Source organism: Gopherus flavomarginatus, chromosome 3 (assembly GCF_025201925.1).
Source record: "Gopherus flavomarginatus isolate rGopFla2 chromosome 3, rGopFla2.mat.asm, whole genome shotgun sequence".
NCBI classification, from domain to species: Eukaryota; Metazoa; Chordata; order Testudines; family Testudinidae; genus Gopherus; species Gopherus flavomarginatus.
In genome coordinates, this window is record NC_066619.1 from 53,791,137 (window position 1) to 53,815,386 (window position 24,250).

At 39.7% G+C, this 24,250-nt stretch overlaps 1 protein-coding gene across 5 annotated transcripts in view; it reads left to right on the top strand.

Moving 5' to 3' along the window:
- The window catches only part of XRCC4 (X-ray repair cross complementing 4), a 284,810-nt gene extending 263,565 nt beyond the window's left edge, over nucleotides 1–21,245 (top strand). For 3 of the 5 annotated variants that reach the window (XM_050944830.1, XM_050944835.1, XM_050944831.1), the window contains one exon: nucleotides 20,317–21,245. In XM_050944830.1, coding sequence (XP_050800787.1) covers nucleotides 20,317–20,425 — 109 coding nt within the window. In that variant the 3' untranslated portion in view covers nucleotides 20,426–21,245. Of the gene's footprint in view, nucleotides 1–3,796; nucleotides 3,867–20,316 lie in introns of all 5 variants that reach the window. The other 2 variants (XM_050944832.1, XM_050944836.1) reach the window with 1 other exon arrangement.
- The last annotated feature ends 3,005 nt before the right edge of the window (nucleotides 21,246–24,250 follow it).

Below are 24,250 nucleotides of genomic sequence, written 5' to 3' on the forward strand. Positions count from 1 at the left end.
TTTTTGGACCCTCCCACCTCTTGGAATCCTAGAGCTTGGGCTCTGACCTGAGCCTGAACATCTACACTGCAGTTTTACAGCCCCACAGCCAGAGCCCCATGAGCCCGAGTCAGCTGACCCTGGCCAGCCACAAGTGTTTAATTGCTTTGTAGACATACCCTTAATAAATACACAAATAAGCATTAGAGATGGATGAACTCATGAAGATGAAATAGGAGCTCCCCTTCTCCTCCTGAGCCTCTACTTATTTTTAGATCGAAGCGCCACTTCCAAAGGCTTGAAATCTCACAGGAACATCTATTCTTGCTAGATTTTCAGCCCATTTTGGGGGACTCAGTAGATTCTGATAAGCATTCAATCCAGACTCTTAAGTCTTTTCAAGTTGCTCATACCTAATAATCATAATATTGGACTATTGATCTGTATTTCCTGCAAGAAGCAAGATAATATTCTAATCCCCATATTCAGTCTAGAAGGTGAGTAGAAATGCCTATACTTCATTTCAGTACCTTTACTGACCAAACAAAACAGTTTTACTCTATGTATCTTGCATGCTCCCAACTCACCCATTTCCTTCTGCCTTCTACTGCATTTTCTTCCTAACGGGGAGAAGAGGGGTTAGTAATATAGCTGCTTCCATAACAATGTTGTGTGCATCTATAATAATCAACATCTGTATTGCAAAGAGTCTATAAGTAACATCCTCTATTGTAGTTTTAGGGATCAAATTCTTTTGCGTCCAGATGAGACTGCACCCCTCAGCTGATTTTTTTTTTCTTTAGTGCATTCAGCCACTGCAGTCTGTCTGGCAACTTCATTTCAATTAATTCCCTTAAGCGTCTTGTCTCTTAAGCTGCAGATCAGCACATTGCTCTTGTTGTCACTGTTTTGGCTAACAGTGGAAGTTAAAAAAAAAAAATTGCCAGCTTCACCAGCCAAAGCCATTAATGCAAGTTTTTTGCAAGTCCCGTTTGTGTTTGATATACTGTGCTAATTTATTTACAATTTGTACACGTCTTCTTTGCCCCAGTCAAACAGATGTGACATAAACAGTTTCGAAGGCACATTAACACTTTTAATACTTGAACTCTCATTTCCTTCTCTATGTATACCATCTCTATATCTATCTCGATACTTATATAGCCCTATCCAGGGCCAGCTCCAGGCACCAGCTGAGCAAGCAGGTGCTTGTGGCGGCCAAGGGGAAGGGGCAGCACGTTGGGCTCTTTGGCGGCGGGTCCCTCGGTCCCTCTTGGAGGGAAGGACCAGCCACCAAACTGCCGCCAAAGAAGAAAGCAGCGCGGTGGAGCTGCTGCTGATCGCAATTGCAGCTTTTTCTTTTTTCTTTTTTTTGTGCCCCTTGGGGCAGCAAAAACCCTGGAGCCAGCCCTGGCCCTGTCACTATAATATCTGCATGCCTCCCAAACACTGTGTTTAACTTCACAACAACCCTGTTAAGTCTTGTCATCCCTATTTTACCGATGTGGAATTGAGGCATGGGGAAATTAAAGTGACTTGCCAAAAGAAGTCTGTGGCAGAGCTGGGGAAAGAACCTAGGTTTACTGAGTTCTAGCTCACTGCCTTAATCACAAGACCACGCTCCATTCTCTAAAGAGCAAATATAGCCTGTTACAAGGGTTTGCAAACTTTTCCATAGTGGGCGCTGTTTTTAATAGACTGATTGCATACTGTCCCATCCCTTCTATATCTGCAACTGCAACATAATATCTCTGGGGTGAGAACAACAATTGTTTACCTGGAAGAATATTAGGAAAGTAATTAATGTATTCTAGCTGCCTTGAATGTAATTTAGTAGCTTTAGGGGAAGAACAAGGAGCATGTCACTGGCCAGCCTTTGGTGGACCACCTGCAAGTGATCTGTAGACCATAGTTTGGGAATAAATAGCCTATTGTATATCAAATCTGGTGTCCGTATAATCTGAAATTTTTTGAATATTCAGGACTTTGAAAAGTACTTTGGTGTCATAGTTCCAATCTGTTTGTTGCTATCTTCTTAGAAGATCATGCAGGTTCCCCTTTCCTGAGGCAATTCAACATGTGGAGGAGCGGTAAGAGAGTCAGTGGTATTGAGACATGGAGCCTTTCACTTCTATGCCACCCATTCAAATCCAGGCCAGCTCATTAGTGCCTGAAAGTCATTGTTATGTGATAGCTAATTGGTGGCACATGTGAAATAAGTAAATTATATCATTTTAGATCCTGCTAGATAGGTATCTACATCTCAGAAAACACTGTACTAATGGGCAGCCTCAGTTGAGAGACTGTAGACTGAACAGGTACCGGAAAGAGATGGTCCCTTTAAGCATTATGGGACTGGTCCAATGCATGCTGAGATCAATGGAAATATGACCACTGACCTCAGTAGGCCTTGGATCTGGCGCTTTGTCAGGTGACTAGTGTCATGAGTGCTGCCCATGTTGTACCTGTTGTGTTGATAAATAGAGGAATTAGGCTGGGTCTTTCACCCTGACAATTTGCTCTTTTCATGACCATGTACTTCACTGAACTTTAAAAATAAATGCATTAATTAAATAAATAAAACAAATTTTGGCTTCTTGTAACCGGTAAAAATAATAAAAATCATCATTAAAAATATTTAGGAATTCTGCTTTTTTTAAAATTAGTTTTCAATGTTGCTGATAAACAGTCAATCATAAATACACGTTTGTTCCTATTTTACTTACTCTCCGTGTTGTATCAGCACATAACTATGAAGTTCTGGCTTTGGTAATTGTTGGGGTGCTAGCTGGTCATTTGGCTCATGTTCCAAAGGATCTTGAGAAGTCCTGTGTGCTTTACAGTACTGCTCATTTCTAAAGTGGCAACTCAGCTGTAGACTTTCCTTTAGCCAGAATCTATTCTGCTAATAAAAACGGTATTCAAGCTGAACCCAAAGACTCATTATTTTTTATTATTTCATTGTTTCCTCCAAAATGGAGCATTTCTCCTGCTTGGAAAAACAAAAAACAATTGGTATAATTAAAAAAAAAATGGGTTCACCAGGAGTTAATTTTCATGCTCTTACTGTAAAAGTCTCTTTTGGATCAGAGTAATAAACCAATCTCACATATTTTTCACCCAAGATATTCACAATGTATGTTTTTTTCCCGAAGGATTGCTGTGACATGGAGTATAATTTTATTAGTGCATTATATGGTTTTTCTAGACTGCACAATTCATTTTCTCCTGGTCCCATTCTCTCCAGAAAATGGCTTGAACTCTGTTTCTTCAGACTGTGGAAAAAAATGCAAACTCAAAAGAATTACATTAAGCTTGATGCGTGACAGTTCCAAGCCCCCTCCTTGATTGCTTTCATCGGTTCCCATCAGATTTCCGAAGAGCTATTATTGCTGTTGCCTGCACATCTTATTACAATTACCAATAAATAGTATTAAAAATAGAATTTGTTTTCTTACAGTGTGTGGTGTAGCTCTAGATTGTAAATTAGTATTAAAACTCATGTTGCTTATTTAGTAGTCTCAAGATTTCCCAGTTTAGGGCTTTGCACTAAATTTTGACCTTGTGTCTCAATTTTCAATTTGCAGTTTTGCATATTGATACCCAATTATTTGATGACTGCTCCCTAAGAACGCATCTCATTGCTAATCCTGACATGAGCCGGGAGTCAGGGTTCATATACCCTCCCCAGAGCAGAGGGCCACCAGGAGTTAATTTTCATGCTCTTACTGTAAAAGTCTCTTTTGGATCAGAGTAATAAACCAGTCTCACATATTTTCCACCAAAGATATTCACAATGTGTGTTTTTTTACTGAAGGATCGCTGTGGCACGGAGTGTAATTTTATTGGTGCATTATATGAATCCCACCGGCCTGCCTCCAACCCAGGTGATGCCTTTCTCCTTTTTCAGCAAGCTCTGGGGGATGGGAAATCCTTAAAAGAGCCACTAGCCTTTTCCCCCCGTGTCATGAACAGATAGTTAAGGACTAATGTCTCTTTCACCTGTAAAGGGTTAACAAGCTCAGTGAACCTGGTTGACACCTGACCAAAGAACCAATCAGGAGACAAGATGCTTTCAAATCTGAGGGGAGGGAAGTTTTTGTTTTGTGCTGTTTTCTTTGTCCTCAGTTCTCTCTGGGGTCTGAGAGGGACCAATCTTTCTGAAAAAGTCTCTTCTATTCAATACTGTAAGTGCTAGATAGCAGGCGGATTAGGCATTTGTTTGTTTTCTTTATTGCATATGTGTAGTTTGCTGGAAGGATTTAAACTCTGTTTGCTGTAACTTGTATACTTAGGCTGGGAGGGGGAGTCCCTCTGGTCTAGGTGAAGCTGAAAGACCCTGTAACATTTTCCATCTTGATTTTACAGAGATAATTTTTACTTTTTTCTTTCTTTAATTAAAAGCTTTTCTTTTAAGAACCTGATTGATTTTTTTTTTCTTATGTGAGACCCCAGGGGACGGGGTCTGGACTCACCAGGGATTGGTGGGGAGGGGAAAGGAGAGAAGGGGGAGGGAAAGGATAATTTCTCTCTGTGTTAGGATCACTGTCTCTCTCTCAGGGAGAGTCTGAGAGGGGGAGAGAAGGAGGGGGGAAGGTGAATTTCCTCTCTGTTTTAAGATTCAAGGAAGTTGAATCACAGTGATCTCCCAGTGTAACCCAGAGAGGGGAAAATCTGGGAGGAAGAAAGGAGGGTGGGGGAATGGTTTATTTCCCTTTGTTTTAAGACCCAAGGGGTTTGGTCTTGGGTCGCCCAGGGAAGGTTTTGGGGAACAGAAAGTGTACCCAAACACTATATTTTGGGTTGGTGGCAGCGTGATAAGATCTAAGCTAGGAATTAAGCTTAGAAGGGAACAGGCGGGTCCCCACTTTCTGGATGCTAAAGTTCAAAGTGGGAAAGGAGACCTGACACCCCCAGTCCAGACAAAGAATATGGCCTTTGAAGATGTAGAGGATACATTTTCCCCCCTTCGATACATAACAGTATATACTATTACTTTTTATAGCGACTGGTGTTGTATGTTCATATGCAGATAATTCTAATTTCTAACGCAGCAAAGCACAAGCAAGTACACTCAAAATGAATGCTAAAAGAGCACCCTTAAATTTCACCAGATAGGGTGAGTTAAATACAATGTCCTGGGCTTAACTCTGAATTTCCTTGGTTCTGGTTTGTGTCACAGCCTTAATAGTGCATAAAAAAGGGTGGCTTGATTTACTTATTTTTAACTGTCATTTAAAAAGATAAAAATATCCCTGATGTGTACAACAGTTGACTTTTGAGCAGTTTCACAGCACTCTCTTATCAATATAGTTGCAGACATTTGGAAAAAAGCAAAGTGTGTTCTGTAAATACAGATTAAAAATACACTCCATGCACTGGTGCTGGAACAGTTTTTGTAGTGGGGGTCCTGAAAGCCATTGAACAAAACTGTAAACTCTGTATATGATAGAAACCACTTCAAACCAGGGGGATGCGGCAGGTCCCCCAGCACCCCTAGTTCAAGCACCTCTGACTCCACTGACACCCGCCTGAGCTTTGAGAGGGTCTCATGTAAATATATTCTATATGTGGGATCCAAAGCCTAGTGAAGTCAATGAAAAGTCTGCCACTGACTTCAATGCACTTTGGATGAGGCTCAAATGCAGCTTGTAAGAACTATAGTATTTAACCAGCAGGCAGGAAATATGTAAGTAGAAATTACTTGTGTATTTAAACGATGTTTAAGCTTCAAATAGTTAATAGTAATAAAACTGCTTTTTGAAAAGTCTGTTGGGGCTGAAACTGCAACATGCTGGGAATCTCACTGAAGGAGCTGTTGAGCACCATCAGCTGCCATTGAAATGAATAGGAGATGGGACCTCTCAGCCCCTTGAGGGGCTGAAACTCAGAATCTCAAAAGGTATTTAGGGGTCAAACTGACATGGATTTCAATGGGAGTTAGGCCTCTGGATACCTTTGAGGATCTGGGTCTGAATCCTCAATGCTGACGTTCCCAAGCCACTACTGAAAGCTAACTCTGGGTGGATTTTTTTTTCAGAGGTGCATAAGCTTTGGCTCCTAAACAAGTTGATCCATTGACAGTAGAGAGAAGTCAACTGTGAACCTTTTTAAAAATGCCACTCTCTGTATTTTTCCCAGATGTCGACAGTGATTACATTGTATAAAAAGCTGCATGCCAAATTTAATTTTTCAAATAGTCATTTTTATTTATAGTAATACTTTTAAAAAAAAAAAGCTTCTTTAACCAGTAAGTCCATTAGGTACCTACATTAATTTATATCTGAACGGATCTTTCTGAATTGTTTCTGAATCAAAGTTCATCCCAGGGTCAGGACCTTGTGTGTCATGTTTTAGCTTGGAACACTTCTTTTTTTCAGTAAAAATATAGATTTCTGCAAAAACGGGTTTCATAATATAAACACTGACACAATCTTAACTAATGAAAGACAGCAGACAGGGACTACCTCTGAGATGGAGGACTATGAACGTACAATTGTTACTTATTTATCCTCCAGAGGAAAAAAGTGAAGGCATCAAATGAGGGGCTTGTACTTGAAAAATTTCAGTTCCTCTCTTCCTGTTTCTCAGTACTGCAGGGTTGATGAAACCAGATGGGTTTCAAATAAGTGGCCTTGATACTAATAACCTAAGACTGATGTGTAATTACGTTTTCAATGATTCATCTGTATAACACCCTGGGTTATTTTACATAGGCAGCATCTGGTTCACATGTGCACTGTGATTATTCTCCTTTGATTGACATCTGTAGTGTCCTAATAAAGTCCTTGTTGGACAGATGTGTCATGCTGCCTTCTTCCTTAATGTGCTTGTACAAACAAAACGTCCTTTAGAACACCATGCTGAAGCTTGCAAAAAGAAAGGTCAGTCCTTTTTTGACAATAACTGTAGTTACTGGTCGCCAAGGAGTTGAAGACTCTGAAGGATCAATACTTCTTTTGCTGTTAGTGGTTTGAACTGTCATTTTAATATCCAGTTACACCTCTACCTCGATATAACACTGTCCTTGAGAGCCAAAAAATCTTACTTCATTATAGGTGAAACCATGTTATATTGAACTTGCTTTGATCCACCGGAGTGCGCAGCCCCCCCCCACTCCCCGGAGCACTGATTTACTGCATTGTATCCAAATTCATGTTATATCGGGTGGCGTTATATCAAGGTAGCAGTGTAATACAGGTGAACTTCCATGAAACTATCCAGATTTACACTGATGTTCCATAATTGAGATCAGAATCTGGTTCAACACATAGACCCAAGAAGATTTTGTAAGGAAAACAATTTTAATTTTGTGTTGGAATGATTTTGTAATGCTGCTTTGATTCCAGATTGGCCTGAGAAGTGATCTTCTTTCACTACCTGTTTCCCACTAGGTCACCAATTTGAATCTGGATGAGGTCACATGACCAAAATCACTGATGTTTGGTGTCCTGTATAAAATAAGTGTGAGAGGTATCTGAATCCTGGAACACAAAAGAGACATCAAACACTGAATGGGCATGGAGACCAAACTGCCTGCTCATCTCTACTGTGACCTCTCCAGTCAGAATTGATGCATACTGGCACTGCAGTTTGAAGAAGCTCCAGCTGCTGCCATCTGCGGCATTCATCCTCTCTGCAGTCTAGCCCTGAGGCCCATCAATCCAGCACTATTTATGAACGCTAAATTCACTGAAAAAATCAATAATAGGAACATTCATAATTAAAAAAGAAAGTTGATTGCAACATGCAACACTTATCAACTCATGTCTTGTAAAATCAAGTCCTCTATTTAGATATATTATCTGCAGTATGCCCAAAATTTTCAGTCCAAGATACTTAAAGCCATCTTTAAACAGTGACATAAAAGGATTTTCAGAGATATTTTTAGGGCTCTTAAACTTTAATTTCCTTGAAGCCTTTAAAGAAAATCTGATAATATATATACTTTCATGGGCTTTTGCTTCTGTATAATTACACAATGATTTTATTTACAAATGGATTAGAAAATGTGCATTAGCAAGGCTTACCACTCACCCTTTGGAAGTTGAAGTTGTCCATCTTCTAAGAGTTGGCTCTGTGTAGCTTCTCTTTTAAAAACATCAAAATCTCAGAGTGTCAGCATGGAGTCTGATATGGTTTTGGCCAGCTCCCATGCTATAGTTCCCTCCATTTGATCTTTTGGGACAGATCCTTAACTAGCATAACTGCATTGTAATCAATTGGGCTATGTTGATTTATACCACTTGAGCATCTAATGCTGTTTCTATGTAACTAAAGGTTTGGGGGAAATACCTGTATCAAAAAGAGGTAGGTAGGTGTATGTGTGTGTGTGTGTGTGTGTGTGTGTGAGAGAGAGAGAGAGAGAGAGAGAGGGCTAATGAATCTTACTTTGAGTCTGGACCATTTAAAAAGTAGTAATAGAGAAGCTAGTTAGGAGATATCTGTTATATATTATGTGAAATTCATGAAAGAAGTACAATGGTCCTGGTTAGTTGAGGTTTTGTTGTTTATGGAGACAGTACAATCCTTCCTAAAATTCCTAAGGTCCGGCACTCCTTGCAGCATCCAGCCAGGCAATGATGACCCAGTTCTTTGGTCTTTTGTTAAACTTTTTTGTTAAATGGTCATTGCTGATTTGGAGCTGTCTTCCCTGCTGCAAGCACAGGGAACAAGACTGGCCTGAGGGCCAATTAGAGTTTTGGAGTGGATAGAGAAGTGGATCATTCTGAAGAGAATGGAGATCTTTTTTTGTGTGGTCCTTTTGACCTATAGAATAGTATGTCTTATAAATAATTGTTGTACAGCACTGGGAACTCCAGAGAGTTGCTCTTCTACATGCAAATAAATGAAAATCCATTATGATGAGTCCCTTCCTCCACCTAATGGGCATTTTAGTATGTCTACTTTTTAAAAAGAAAGATGTTAGAACCTCTTGCAGTATCAAAAGTGCTAAGAACAAGAAGGTTCTAAGAAGAGTGCCTTATGATAATTAACAGGTTAAATACACTCAGCTGGATTCTCAACCCCGCTTCCATCTCCTTTGCACCACCTGAGCATCATGAAGGGGACATGATCCATTGGCAGCTGACATAGGAGGTGGAAGAGATTTCTGAACTGGTGCAGGGCTGGTAGAGATGGCTCCTATCCTTCCCTCTTCCAACCCCTGGCTTAGGTGGCATGTCAAGAACAGGTGGCAATATGATGAAAATGGGAAGGGGACAAAGCCATCATCTTATTATAGCAGCTATTTACTCTATTCTCCCATCTACCACCCACCGGCTGCATTGTATCAATTTTACATTTTTTCCATGGATGTAATTTATTTTTCAGTGGGGGTGCAGTGTGTTGACCCTCCTCCCCCTACATATCTCCAGTGCTGCCATTTTATCACATTTCACTTCTGAAATTTACATAAGGATGTCAGTCTCCCTAGGTATGATCATACACATTTCAGGATTAATCAAAGGTCTGATCTGCCCACTATAGAAAAAATGAATTCTGGAGCTGAAGACAGGGCAGGAAGAGCATGGGTGAGTTTGAGTAGGGAGAGATGACATACAATTCTGTTGGATGCCAAAAGAATTCTAGGTGGAATTCAGACCCAGTACAAAATCCGTGCTGTACGTTATATCAGTTCTGTTTCCAGGTTTATTAAGAATGCACTGCTGCTTTCTGCATCCAGGTGAATGGTGTTGGTGAAAAATGTGTTTATAAGTCATATTGATGTATTGTACTGACAACTCCATTGGATGTTGTGAAGGCCAAAAGTATAGCTGGGTTCAGAAATGAATTAGCTAAGTTCATGGTCCACCTATTAGCCAAGATGGTCAGGAACATAACCTGATGCTCTATGTCCCCCTAAACTTTTGACTGCTAGAAACTGAGACTGGACAATAGGGGACTGATCACTCACAATTGCCCTGTTCTGTTCATTCCCTCTGAAGCATCTGTCATTTGCCAGTGTCAGAAGACAGAATACTGGGCTTGATGGGCCATTGGTCTGACTACTATGGCCATTCTTATGTTCTTAACTCAAACCTTATGAGAAGGTTTATTTAACCTAGGAACAGGTTTCGGACAGATGTCAGTTGTGTGTGTATAAAGTGGCTTTTTTTTCTTTTGATTTTGTTTTTTAAAGGAGCTTGTAGTTCAGCTCAGCGTTTGTGGGTTTACATCCTTCTGACAGCAGGTTTATTTTGAGGTACCCATTACTTTGTTTAATAGATATAGGGTTACCCTGCTCTGTTAGTACAAGGTGACCTTATATCAGAGAAACACTGGTCTTCTGCTCTTAAAAGTGAATTTATTTTTATTTTTTAATTATTATTTATAAAGTATTAACTGTAAGTTAAGTACTGTAGAGGAAAGTGCAAAGACATAATTTCTATCCAAAGAGTCAGTCTAAGGCTTCGATCCAAGAAGGCATTTAAGCACATGTTTAACTTTAAGCATGTGCTTAGTTCCCATGGAAGTCAATGGGATTTAAATACGCGCTTAAGTGCTTTCCTGAGTTAAGGATTCGGTGACACAAACAAAAATCAAAAAGATTGAGGCATGGAAGAAGAAATGCAGTTTCAAGGCTAGATTTCAAAACTAGTCCTTATTACTGGATTTCCTGCAGCTTTGGGAGCTTTATTTCTCTGATTGTACTGAGCAAGAAGCGATGAAAACCAGAACTTATTTTAAATCTTTTCCTAGTGGGTGATTAGTGCTCATGACCCCCGGTTGTGTTGACACTGTGCAGCACACGACATGGGCCTGACAGTGAGTGGTCATTGAGCAGGTGTTTGGGAGCGGATAGGCATGCAGTGAACCTTCCCTTTACCACACACAGCTGGGCATGGGCTGTTCCCAATAGCAGCCCCGACTCTCTCTCTGTTCTGGGGTGTGCAGCGGCTCCTGTTTCCCTCCCAGATCAGGACACCAAAATCAGGTGGGCAAGAGGCTGTGTCGTGGCCCGATCCTGTGGAGTAGGGTTGGCACAATGAGGGCAGCAATCTATTTTATCCACCACTATGGAACAGACTGGCCACCCTCAGTGTGCGTGGAGGAGTACTCAGTTACAGTCCTGCGGCACTTCTCCGGGGACACTGAAGCTCTATTTTGTCTCTTCACAGGCCTGTGGCTTAAATGTCATGGCCTAGCCCCATGTGAATAATGACATTTCAGCAGCAAAATAGTAATTAATTTCAATCTGAAGTCATCTGTGTCAGTAAGGAGCTGAACTGTGATAATGAGGCATTAAATACCTACGGTAAAGGATACTTCAGTACCAAATCCAAGTTGTGATCTATTCAGTAGCAAGGGTTAGCTAGCTTCCCACTGCCACACAATTCAATAGCACACCACACTGACCTTCCTGGGGACAGCTGAGCTTGCTCTGACAGGGTCATGGAGTGGATCTGTGCATGCTCTGGACTGGCTTGGAGGGACAGGAAGTCTCGTATAAATGTGGTCCCCGTCCACTACTGAACCCCTACCTAAGTCCAAAGCAGAGCCTATGTATTCTGGCCCTTTTTCACTGCTCTGGAAACATGAAGTCTGCTGCTCTGAAAGCATGAAGACAGCCCCACCAGGGTGCTGATATTTGCTCTGTTTCCTCTATTCTCCTCAAACTGGCCTCGGTTCTTTAGCTTTGAGGTCCTGCATGTACTTCCTGATTCTCAGCTAGAAGCTTCATCTTTGGGCCACGTGGATGTTTTAAGTGTCTTCACAGCTGATTGTGAATTGGCCAGACCAAAATCTACCAACGGGTTTTGTACCTGTTCATAGTCTCCCTTGCATCATCTCTCAGTGCCCAGTGAGGCAGGGTCATACACTCCGCCCTTGAGCAAGGCTAATAGTTGGGCAGTGCATAGAAGCTACATGGTTGCTCAAGGGGATTGTGTCTGCCCCATCTCAGAATTTCGAGGTGCTATGTCTGGCCAGGCTGAACAGCTCCTTCTCTTATCACAGAGGAATCTTAGACCAGAATTTGGCCTTTACTATAGTATATAAATGTAAATGTGAGGAAATCAACTACAGGACCAATCATGAAAAATGAATTTTAAAGTTTAAACTGATGAATTTATAATTCAATGGTTTTATAAAAGCTCTTAATTCCTAAGAAAACTACAGTTTTCCTGCGGTTATGACTTTTGTGGTTATGCCTTAGGAATTGGATTCTTAATTTTTTCATCTGTAGACAGTGGCTGCTAATATATTTCTCAAACTAGGTGTGTGGTCTAGTTTATTTAAGTAAAAACAATTTTAAGTAGAAATGAACCACAGAAATATATGCTACTTGTCTCAAACAAACACGATTTCATTTTTATTTGTTACATCTATTTCTTAGTTTTTAAAGCAAGCATTTATTAGTAAGCAATCATAAGTGTGTTTGATCAGATAAAAGATCCATCAGTATGTTTATTTTACCCCCTAGGATATTTATTAATTTGTAGTTTATACTGAGTAAGGACCAGTGAAATCATTGGGAATTTTGCCATCAAGCAAGATCCGGTCTTTTTAAAAAGCATTGACATTGTTGTTCATTTAGGAGAAGTGTTGCCTAAACAGCAATTAATAAAGCTTGTGTATAGAGTTCGTAGGATCCTTTACACATTTATAATGTTTTCAGATTAAATTATGAAATAGCTGCTAATGAATGTTATATGAACCAATCTTGACAAGAATTAAGAGGTATATGAATGTCATATTAGTGTAATGGATGTGCCAGTTAGCTTCTGCAGCAACCTGTAAATCTGTTTTCATCATTTTGAAGTGATTCCCAGCTCATCCTGCCCCTTTCACAAGGATAGTTTTAGAAAGTTCATTCTATGTACATCATTTAAATGTAGCTCCTGCACTGATAGTTTACCTTTCCATGGAACAAAGAGTGGCGCGTGCAAGGGCTTGCCTTAAATTTTGTTTGTTGGGAAACTTCCAGATTCATTATACTCTCCATAGTGGTTATGATGAATGCAGGTGCAGTCTGGCTTGCAGCCAAAGGTTGAGGCTGATTAAGAGATATTGATTCCCTGTCTGAACGTTAGATTTGTGGTTTCTGCCTTGAATATATCAGTCATTAACCATGTAATTCAACAAGTTCATAATAATCTGTTCTGCTGACCTTAGCTGGGACTACATGGGATATTTTCTCAGTGAACTAAGTATGGGATGACATGCAGATGCACTCCCCCCAAGAAGTGTTCCAGGAGGGAGATGGATAATTCTTTGCGGTGGGAGTATTTTGCTACAGCTATTTCTTGAGCAAAGCATACTCTCCACTTTCCCATTACATCACAACTCTGCTGGCTGGTGTGCTGGGGGTATGGAGAACTCTCACCTGTGTAGCTGTATTGGAATTGGACACAATCTGAACCCTGGTGCTCAGGGAGCCCACAACAACATTTGGATTGTCCACTGGGAAAAAACTGGTTATAATGGACACACATACCGGCAGTTTAAATTAAACTTGCTAGTGATTTGTCTCTACTAAGAGTTACTGTTACCTTGATGTTACAGTGATGAATGTGTTACAAATGGTAAGGTAGCTAGATATAGAGGTATTCAGTGTAGTTACTCCTGATTTACACTGGTGTGAATGAAAGGAAAGCTGAGTCAAGCATTTAAAATGCCATTTTAAAGTTGCATTGAATTAGAGATTATCCACGTTTAAATGAAACATCTTGGTATGTTTCCTATACCCCAAATAAACTTTTTTGCTTCATTTTCATAGTAAAAGTTAAGCAGAAATCAATTATTTGGCTTTGAACATCTTATTTAAAACTTAAATGTCATATGACTTAACTAATACATTCATCATTCTACCATTTCCAGAAAGGGACTTTTTCCAACTTTGTTCGTTCATCCTTTCCCTGAGCTGATGAAATTACATCCAAAACTACTGAACTCTGTAGAATTAATGTTCAGTTTCTTTACTGGCACATGTTGAGGGGAGAACTCACCAACAGTAATTTCTGGGGCTGCTGGTTTCAACCAGAAAGCTTCTCAGCACTCCAGAAGAGGGTTTCTCACTTTATAAGGTCAATTGGAAATTTATGGCTTAATTTTCACTTTCCTTCCAGGAACAAATGCCAGAACAGACAAAATCTGGAAAATGACTGCTTGGAAGTGTGCTGAAATCATTAGTGCTGCCAAAACCTAAACCGGGTTCTTGAGAAGTTTTTCTTTAAATAAATAAAAAAAAATTGTAATGACTGCCTTATACCTTATAATCCTTGGAACCCATACCAAGGAGAACAGTTGATCATATTTAAGTCACATGTGAACTCCACTTTATCTACTTTACATTTTTAAATTCAGCTATGAAAAAAAATGTCCTGTGAATAGCACTCTAGATGCATTTATTTATTTAAGATGTTTTCACCTCCCCTCATCATATTGTCTTTGTCTTCATAGATTCATAGATTCTAGGACTGGAAGCGACCTTGAGAAGTCATCGAGTCCAGTCCCCTGCCCTCATGGCAGGACTAAATATTGTCTAGACCATCCCTGATAGACATTTATCTAACCTACTCTTAAATATCTCCAGAGATGGAGATTCCACAACCTCCCTAGGAAATTTATTCCAGTGTTTAACCACCCTGACAGTTAGGAAGTTTTTCCTAATGTCCAACCTAAACCTCTCTTGCTGCAGTTTAAGCCCATTGCTTTTTGTTCTGTCTTTAGAGGCTAAGGTGAACAAGTTTTCTCCCTCCTCCTGATGACACCCATTTAGATACCTGAAAACTGCTATCATGTCCCCTCTCCATCTTCTCTTTTCCAAACTAAACAAACCCAATTCTTTCAGCCTTCCTTCGTAGGTCCTGTTCTCAAGACCTTTAATCATTCTTGTTGCTCTTCTCTGGACCCTTTCCAATTTCTCCAGATCTTTCTTGAAATGCGGTGCCCAGAACTGGACACGATACTCCAGTTGAGGCCTAACCAGCACAGAATAGAGTGGAAGAATGACTTCTCGTGTCTTGCTCACAACACACCTGTTAATGCATCCTAGAATCACGTTTGCTTTTTTTGCAACAGCATCACACTGTTGACTCAGATTTAGCTTGTGGTCCACTATAACCCCTAGATCCCTTTCTGCCATACTCCTTCCTAGGCAGTCTCTTTCCATTTTGTATGTGTGAAACTGATTTTTCCTTCCTAAGCGGAGCACTTTGCATTTGTCTTTGTTAAACTTCATTCTGTTTACCTTAGACCATTTCTCCAATTTGTCCAGATCATTTTGAATTATGACCCTGTCCTCCAAAGCAACCCCTCCCAGTTTGGTATCATCTGCAAACTTAATAAGTGTACTTTCTATGCCAATATCTAAGTCCATGATGAAGATATTGAACAGAGCCGTCACTTTTGAATTTCTCTCTCTCCTAGGCAATCAGTATGATGCCTCTGTTTTCTTTAACTAAGAACTTACACTAAGGGTAGATTCTGTCATTGTAGGCTGAGGATCTTAGACATAGCCAAAAGAGCTGGGCGGCTTTCACCTATGCCTTTACTCTAATCTTCTTTCCTAATGCTCCTTCCTTAGTAATGATAGTTTTTTTCCAGATGGGACCATCTATGAAGCCACCATTAATACCATTAAGACATGAGACTGTTGATAAATCAAAGAATCAGTTTGCCTCTTGGAACTAAATGTTGCCTCTGTAACACAAATTTTGCTCCTAACTTTTGTTCTGTTAGATGCAATGTGGCTATATTTTTACTGTTTGAGATTTCATACCTTTGTTTAAACTTTAATATTAAAACGAATACTAATTTTCTGTTTGTGGGCTACTACTGCCACCTACTTTTTATGATGACTCCAAAGAAAGTATATATTAAATCAAATTTTCCTCTAACATTATTAATTTCTGATGCTATTAATAGGCCATTCTTTGTCAATCAATAAAAAATAAAATGTTGTAAAAAATTGTTAACGAATCATCACAAACAAAGAAAAGGCATCCCCAAACCTTTGAAATTGAAAATTTCAGCCCCACTCTGAGATGCAATCCCACATCTTTAGGACTGGGGACAACCTCTCCTTTCTTAGCAAAATGTTACCTTCTGATATTAAATAGTTAAGAAAATAACCTAAGGAAAAGCTGAGGCCATCAGGATTCAGGGACACAAGTACATCTCCAAAATTGATTACGTTTTCTAGGAAAACATTTTAAAATATTAACTTACTGCAATATTTATTGCTTCAAATCCCATGTTAGAAGCCAGAACAAAACCATTAATATAAGTGTCAACATACCCTGGTGGGTGGATAAACCAACATAGCTAAGTACAAGTACTTTGCATGTTCCCAGCATATGCAAATGATATGTTAAGATTAGCAGTTGTGCCAATTTGGCTGCCTTTGACCTGATTTTATTCCAGTGCAAATAAAAATATTTAATTCCTTGCCGCTGGAAAGCTCTTTTGAATAATGGCATTTGCAGCAGTTACACAAAAAATGTTTCTCTATTTCAGCCTCCTTCAGATCTTACAAAATGAAATTGGCTGAGTGCTCCATCAAGAATTGTGTTGCAGGGATCTCCTGTGTGATTGCAGGGGTCTGTGTGAACAAACCTGTGTGAACAAAGGAATAGTTAAGTCACTTCAAATAAATGGCATTTATTGAATCCCATTGCATAGAAGAAAATGCTTTTATCAGCAGGTTATACAATGCCATTGTACTACACTGCTATGCAGTGTTGTGCTAGTATGTCAAGTAGTGTAGTGCATCTGTATCTTCTCTCTTGTGGCTCATCCTCAGCTGTGGAAATAAATATCCAGTAATTCATCTACCTTCTTCCCAATTGTGTGTTCAAACCTCAGCTGATGTAAATTGGCAGAGCTCCAGTGACGTTAATAGAGCTCTGCTGATTTACACCTGCTGCAAATCTGGCCTCCTGTTTGAATGTATTGTCAGGAAATATGAAGTTATCTCATTGAGTTAGCAGTTTTCCAGCTGCATTAATAGAGTTTAAGTTTCCCAAAAGGAAAGTCTTCAATAAGTGATCCAACACTCTCTTTGAAACTTGGGGAAATTAAGGCCCAGATCCTGCAAACTGCAGCACACAGGAGAACTCCTGTGCCTAGTGCAGGACCCAGTGACTTCAGTGGGACTCTATGTAAACATAAGGGTCCCCAGTTGCCTAAGGTTGTAAATATAGTCCCTAATTCCTGCATAAATCCAGGACTATACTGAAATTTGACTTAGTTGCTCTTTGCAGTGTTGTTGTAATTGCAATGTTGGTCCCAGGATATTAGAAAGTCAAGGTGGGTGAGGTTATATCTTTCATTGGACCAACTTCTGTTCAGTAGTTACATATATTTCAAGTGATCATTCAAGGTGAAGTGGCTAGATAACATCTACGCAGTCACAGGAAGAAAAAAAAGGAGGGGAGGAAGGAGATAGTCAGTGGGTTATAAATTGTTGTAATAAGCCATAAATCCAGTGTCTCTAAGTCCTTTATTTTTTGTGTCTAGCAAAGTTATGAATTTAAACTCCCAGACTCATCTTTTGAAGGTGTTGTATAAGTTTCCTTTGAGGATGAGGACTGACAGTTCAAATATAGAGTGATCATTTTGTTCACCCACAGGTGATATGGTGTTTTTGTCTTTTATTAATTTTCTGTGTGAGTTCATTCGAGAGTGTAATAATTGTCTCATTTTCACCCACATAGTTGTTATTAGGGCATTTGGTGCATTGGATGAGTTGCCCTTTGTCAGAATCTCTCCATGGCTTGATTTCAGAAGAAACCAGTCCACGTTATTGCTCAGAATTTTGAATTACACACCTTCAATTATATTATTGGGCAGGCTATCCTTCACCATTGTATCCATTTTGGTCAGATTGAGGCAGGACCAGTCCTGATTTTGTGCCCTGCACAGCACAGAGCATACTGCAGGCACTTAAATAATCTCAGTGCATATATGAATCACATAGTTTTAAAGCCAAAATTCAGTTTTGCATATGAGTCTTACTTATAAGAAAAGTATTTCCTCTGTATGTCTAATGCTTTCAGTTTACACACTTCACACACTTGGTATTATCATTTCAGCAGTTTAACTGTTGTTACAAAAACACAGAGGCATCAGTAGCACCATTAAATTAAAATTAATCAGTAGCCAGGTTCTTCATCTCATGACCTATTTTGTTTAATCTAATTTGTACCACTTTTTTGTTGTTCTTGTTGTTTTGTTGTTGAATGTAAAGGTTTCTGCAAGGGATTTATAAGTCTGATTTTAAATTTAACGTCTAAAACAATTAGTTTATATATGGAGCATACAATTATTGTTGAAGTTAACACTGAAGGCCTATTTTCAAGCCTGTAGTTTTTAATTAATTTTTAAAGTAGATATGGATAGTGGATAGCTAGGGATTCAGACTCAACATGTATGCAATCCTGTACTGGACTTAGTGGTATAATAGTTTAAATGAACCCAGTGATGAAAGGACAGTGCATTTTCAACAGGCAAACTTGGATATCACAGCATACATAAAGAAGAATAAAACACTAATTGGATGACTGCTAATGAACAACTGGTATCTGAATAAATCTGACTGCTTGATCCTACTGGCCAGAGATTATGGGCTATGCGCCTGATTCAGGTGCCCTTCCTCTACAATTAGTTCCACTGACTTCGACTGAAACACAGCTCTGTCTGTCCTTCACCACATATGACCAGACTACCACCATGAGGATAACCTAATGCTTGGATGAGGTCAGCTCATGGATGAAGACTAGCTGGTTGAAGCTAAATCTGAGCAAGACAGATGTGATACTGGTGGGTAAAGGAAAGTATTTTGAAGAATTTACAGCCATGGATTAGTCTCCTTTGGTTGAAGATTACACACCCACAATGGGTAAAGTCAGTCTGTAATTTAGGAGTGCTCTTGGATTCCTTGCTGACATTAAGCTCTCACATAGCAGCATTTAATGCTTTGTGCCATCTTCAGTTGGCTAGAAGACTTCATCCCATCCTGGCAGATGATGATTTGGCCTCAGTTATACAGACTTTTGTCACCTCCTGTCTTGACTATAGCAATAAAATATACCTGGGCATGAAGCCACCAGCACTTAGGAAACTCCAGGTACAGAACTCTGCAGCTTGTCTCCTCAGCAACATTAGCTACCACAAACACATCAAACCTGTCCTCCCTCTCTGTGCTGATTTCCCATGGAATATCGAGTTCAAGATTTTGGTCCTTATCTTCAAAGCACTCAGTAAGCTGGGCCCAGTTTATCTAAAGGTTTTCCTGAAATTCTGGGGTGAACAGTGTAGTCAGTAATTCTGTTCCTTAGGCACAATGAAACATTCTACCGTAAGGGTAAAACTCATCTGTGTGGGAGACAGAACTTTCCCAGGGAGCTGGTCTGAGGCTGAGAATAAACTCCCACAGCAGCAAAGAACATTCACAAACCTCACCATTTTCCATTGCAAATGCAAAGTGCAATTCTTCGAGCTTGTCCTCTCTAACATAAAGGCAGAGTAGTGTGTACATTTACAAACAAACAAACAAACACACCACTAAAACAAAACACTACACTGCACACACAATTGTCCCCCTGGAAGAGGTTGAGAGAGAATGAACCACAGATGTTAGTTACATCACTTAATGCACTAATCTGAGGTGCTGAGATACTGTGATGATGAGGGCAGTATAAGAAGCTATGTAGAACAGAATAATGCAGTCCTAAATTTTTTGCTAGAGCTCCATGTGCCTTCCACCTGTGCATGAGCAAAATGTCCATGAAGACACATGCACCCATGGATCAAAAGTGTAACCACCCATATACTAACATAAAACTTCAAACATGGAATGCACACGAGTAGAGGTCAGGGACTAAAAGTTATGCCTAAATGCCAAAATTTTGGACAACAGGCACAATTCAAACATTAGGGAATGAGAAAGGAGCAATTAACTCTTCATCGTTCTGTGTGATAGCAGGAATGGCTATCAATAGACCTATCATGAAACCAACATAAATACTGCACGGCTGCCTCTACATTTCTTTCCTTTCTTTACTCTATCAAATTCTTCATGGTGGCTCTGCAGGTGGAGTTGTAATTTTCAGCGTCCTTAGTGTCATGACAAATTAAACAGAAATGCAACTAGAGATTAAATAATTATAAGATTATATTTCATCAGCTTGTTTTGCCAATGACATCTCAGCAAGTAACTAGTATGTCTTATAAAGGACAGTCAAAGGATGTATTCATCCTATGGTGAGTCTTAACAAAAAGCCTTAGAAGAGACTATTAAAGGATTAACTTCCCGTCGTGTGTTTTATATCTGTTTTTTTAATTATGTAGCTAAATTTCTTTCAAATAAATTTCTTTTCTTTACATTTCCAGACTTGATCCTGCTCCATCAAAGGCATCAGACAAGCACCCGTCAGATGTGTCATCACTGGAAACTCAGAAAAACACTGCTGAGCCAGAGGACCTCTTTGATAAAATCTAACTAGGCTTTTTTTCTGTTTTTGCTGAGAAATTATCAGAACAAAATTCCTGTTCAACACAAGCTGCTAAACCATTAAGTTTAATTACACATTGAGTTGAAGCCATTATTCAGAGAAGGTTATTTGTGAATGAGGATGGCACATTATTCTAGCCTATCTGTATAATCAAATCAGTTATCAAAATCCATCACTCTGGACATTCCAGCTCTTTGACCTGATCCTTAGATTGATTCGCGTGACTTCGATGAGTCCTTAAAATCACAGGCCCTATGCTACCATCTCCAGTGTAGGGAGTGTGTCTGGGGAAAGAGGGCATGGCCAGGAGATCTCTACACTCCCAGCAATCCTTGGCTGCTCTACATAACACTGGGGACCTGCTGGTAGCTTAAAGCCACCTTATACTTGGCCTCCCCACCTCACCATCACCCTCTTTCCTGAGCTGCACAAAGCACAGCCCAGGGACTGGACTGTTCTCTGCATTATAGAGGTGTTTATTCTAAAAGAATTAGTTTAGAAGTTGTACTTTGTGATGGAAAACACCTGTGTAATTTTAATTTATGGCTGTTCCTTAGAGCTTTTGAAGGCCACTTTTCTAGCATGAACATAACTTCAGTATGCACTCTGAGATGTATTTTTGGCTTTGGGAGTGAAATGACTGTAAGTTGATATTGTCTATTTTTTCTAACATATTGAATATTGTCAAAATAATTATTCTTCTGTACCGAGACAGTTGACATAGCCTTTTAAAATAGTCATTTATGTAACGCTGTACTGATTTTTCTCAAGGTGATTTTTAAAAACAATAAATGCATTTAGAAAAAAGACACCTTTCCTGGATTTTTTGGTTTATTTGCTTGCTTTTATTTTTCAGGTTGGGAGCCGTAAATGTAAAGGGGTTAGTTGGCAAAGTTAAATGGCCTACATTTTCCTGTCTGAGAAAGCCACATTCATTTGTGTTACAGATTTAAGACCTTATCCTGCATGCCTACATGGCAATGGGCTAACATAAGTGTGTAAAGTTAACCACGGACTTCAGTTTTTGCAGGATCTGGGCCTTGCAAAGGCAGGGCCTGCTCCAACTCCCATTTAAGTTAACAGCAACCAGATCATTTGTCCTGCAAAGGTTCTGGTACAGCAAAGTATTTAAGAATACATAGTCTCATTGAAATCAATAGGACTACTCACATGATTAAAATTAAGAACTTATTCAATGCTTTGCTTGACTGAAGCCTGTGCATTAATTCAAATTTCAGTGGGAACTGTTGTGTGCTCAGCATTTTTGAAAAACCAGCTACTCACACTCTGATTCTGCAAATACTTGTGCATGTGCTTAACTATAAGCACATGAGTAATTGCTCATGTGCTTAAAATTAATCACCTGTTTAAGTGTTTGCAAGTTTGGAGCCTAAATGAGGATTTAAGAGTCTAACTTAAGACCCCCATTTTTGAAAAACTTTTCCACAACATTTGAAACTCACACTGGGCTTTAGAACAATGTTATAAATCACAAAGTAAAAACATAAATAGCTAATAAATTTTGCTTGCTACAAAGGTTTTATGTCTGAGAAATGACAGGGCCACAAAAGGCTCATTGATACATCCATTCATAGACACTGCCTGATTTAAAATCTTTCACTGCTGATCTGACAATGCTTTCAGCAAATGTTTGTATATAGACTCCACTTTAACATTAAAATGTTCCATACTTAACCTGAAATATAAACGCTTGAATTCATTGTGCTGAAGAAAAAAAAAATTAGCTAACCTAAGCTGAATATCCTTCAAAATTCTACTCTCAAGAAGCTGTTAGTTTCTACCAATAAAACGTTATATAAATAGCAAGTGTTGCAGTCAATTGACAAATGTAATAAATCCCTAGAGAATGTTTACTTTTTTGAAGGTGTGAAGAATCAAGCTGAGAGCTAGGTAGAAAAACATGTGATGTTGAACATGTCTTGTGCTATATGAATACTGATCATTTTTCAGTATGGGTAGCTGCATCTCTATGCTGGTTTCTGGAACTCTAGGTCTATTTATCTGTGCTGCTCTGCCGCCAGTCATAGAATCATAGACGATTAGGATTGGAAGAGACCTCAGGAGGTCATCTAGTCCAATCCCCTGCTCAAAGCAGGACCAACACCAACTAAACCATCCCAGCTACAGCTTTGTCAAGCCGGGCCTTAAAAACCTCTAAGGATGGAGATTCCACCACCTCTCTAGGTAACCCATTCCAGTGCTTCACCACCCTCCTAGTGAAATAGTGTTTCCTAATATCCAGCTTAGACCTCCCCCACTGCAACTTGAGACCATTGCTCCTTGTTCTGCCATCTGCCACCACTGACAACAGCCTGGCACCATCCTCTTTGGAACCGCACTTCAGATAGTTGAAGACAGCTATCAAATCCCCCCGCCCTCACTCATCCCTTCTGCGGACTAAATATCCAAGTTCCCTCAGCTTCTCCTCATAAGTCATGTGCCCCAACCCCCTAATCATTTTTGTTGCCTTCCGCTGGACTCTCTCCAATTTGTCCACATCCCTTCTGTAATGGGGGGCCCAAAACTGGATGCAGTACACCAGATGTGATGAAGAGTGGTCACTTAATCAGGCGATGGGCCATTTGATTCTGTTGACACCTCACTGAGGCATTGGTTAACCTTTTGTCTCTGGGCAGTTTGTTTGTGACTGCCCTCCAGAATATATTGGAACATATCCTGGGTAATATCATACAGTGGAATCTTATAACTTTTGCAATGTTGCCACACATGTTTTACAGGACAGTAATGATCAGCAAATCATGAGTTTTCGAATGATAGCTTCATAGTAGACTTTGTACAAAATGTAATATAGTTTTGTAAAAGGGATAATAATAGAGTACAGACTGTCACAATGGTATGCTGAGACTACCTACAATGGCATTTAGCTGATCTGTGACTGCCAGTAGCAAAAATCTCCCATGGCTGCTTATGGGACACTAGATGGGGAGGGCTCTGAGTTACTACAGAAACTTCTTTCCCAGATTTCTGGCTGTTTTGGTCTTACCAAAATGCTCAGGGTCTAACTGATCACCATATTTGGGGTCAAGAAGGAATTTTCCTGTGGGTTATATTGGCAGAAACTCTGAGGGGTGGGGGTCACCTTCCTCTGCAGCATAGGGCATGGGCCACTTGCAGGTTTAAACTAGAGTAAAAGGTGGAATCTCTGTAGCTTTAAGCCTTTAAATCATAATTTGAGGACTTCAGTAACTCAGCCAGAGGTTAGGGTCTATTACAAGAGTGAGTGGGTGAGATTCTGTGGCCTGCAATGTGCAGGAGGTCAAACTAGATGATCATGATTATCCTTTTTGGCCTTAAAGGCTGTGAGGTCCAATTTATTCTCAGAAGTCTTCCACCACTATAGCTACAGGAGTAAATCTGGCTGAATACGTCCAGTGTCTTATACTCCAAGCTGAGCAAATGCTGTTCCAATCTAATTAGTGATGATTGGGAGAAGGGATCTCTGTAATAGCTGTCGATAAGATATGAAAGAAATCTTAGTCTTCTTGTGGTACTCTAAAATGCTACACTCCATGACAGGATGAAATTCTGCGAACAGATCTTTACAACATCCCTTGATTCCTATACTGGCCTTTCCCACTGTGCATGGAATCTCATTGTCATCACTGCTTCAGTTTATATCCAGTTTCTCTACACAACGATAAGATCCTAGCAATCTAGAGAGAGAGAGAGAGAGATGTATAAATTTTTAAATGAAAGTTTAAATTCTGCAGCAGAATTTGGGATTACAGAAAAACACAGGACCAAGAAAATCTAATTTAAAAAAATAAAAA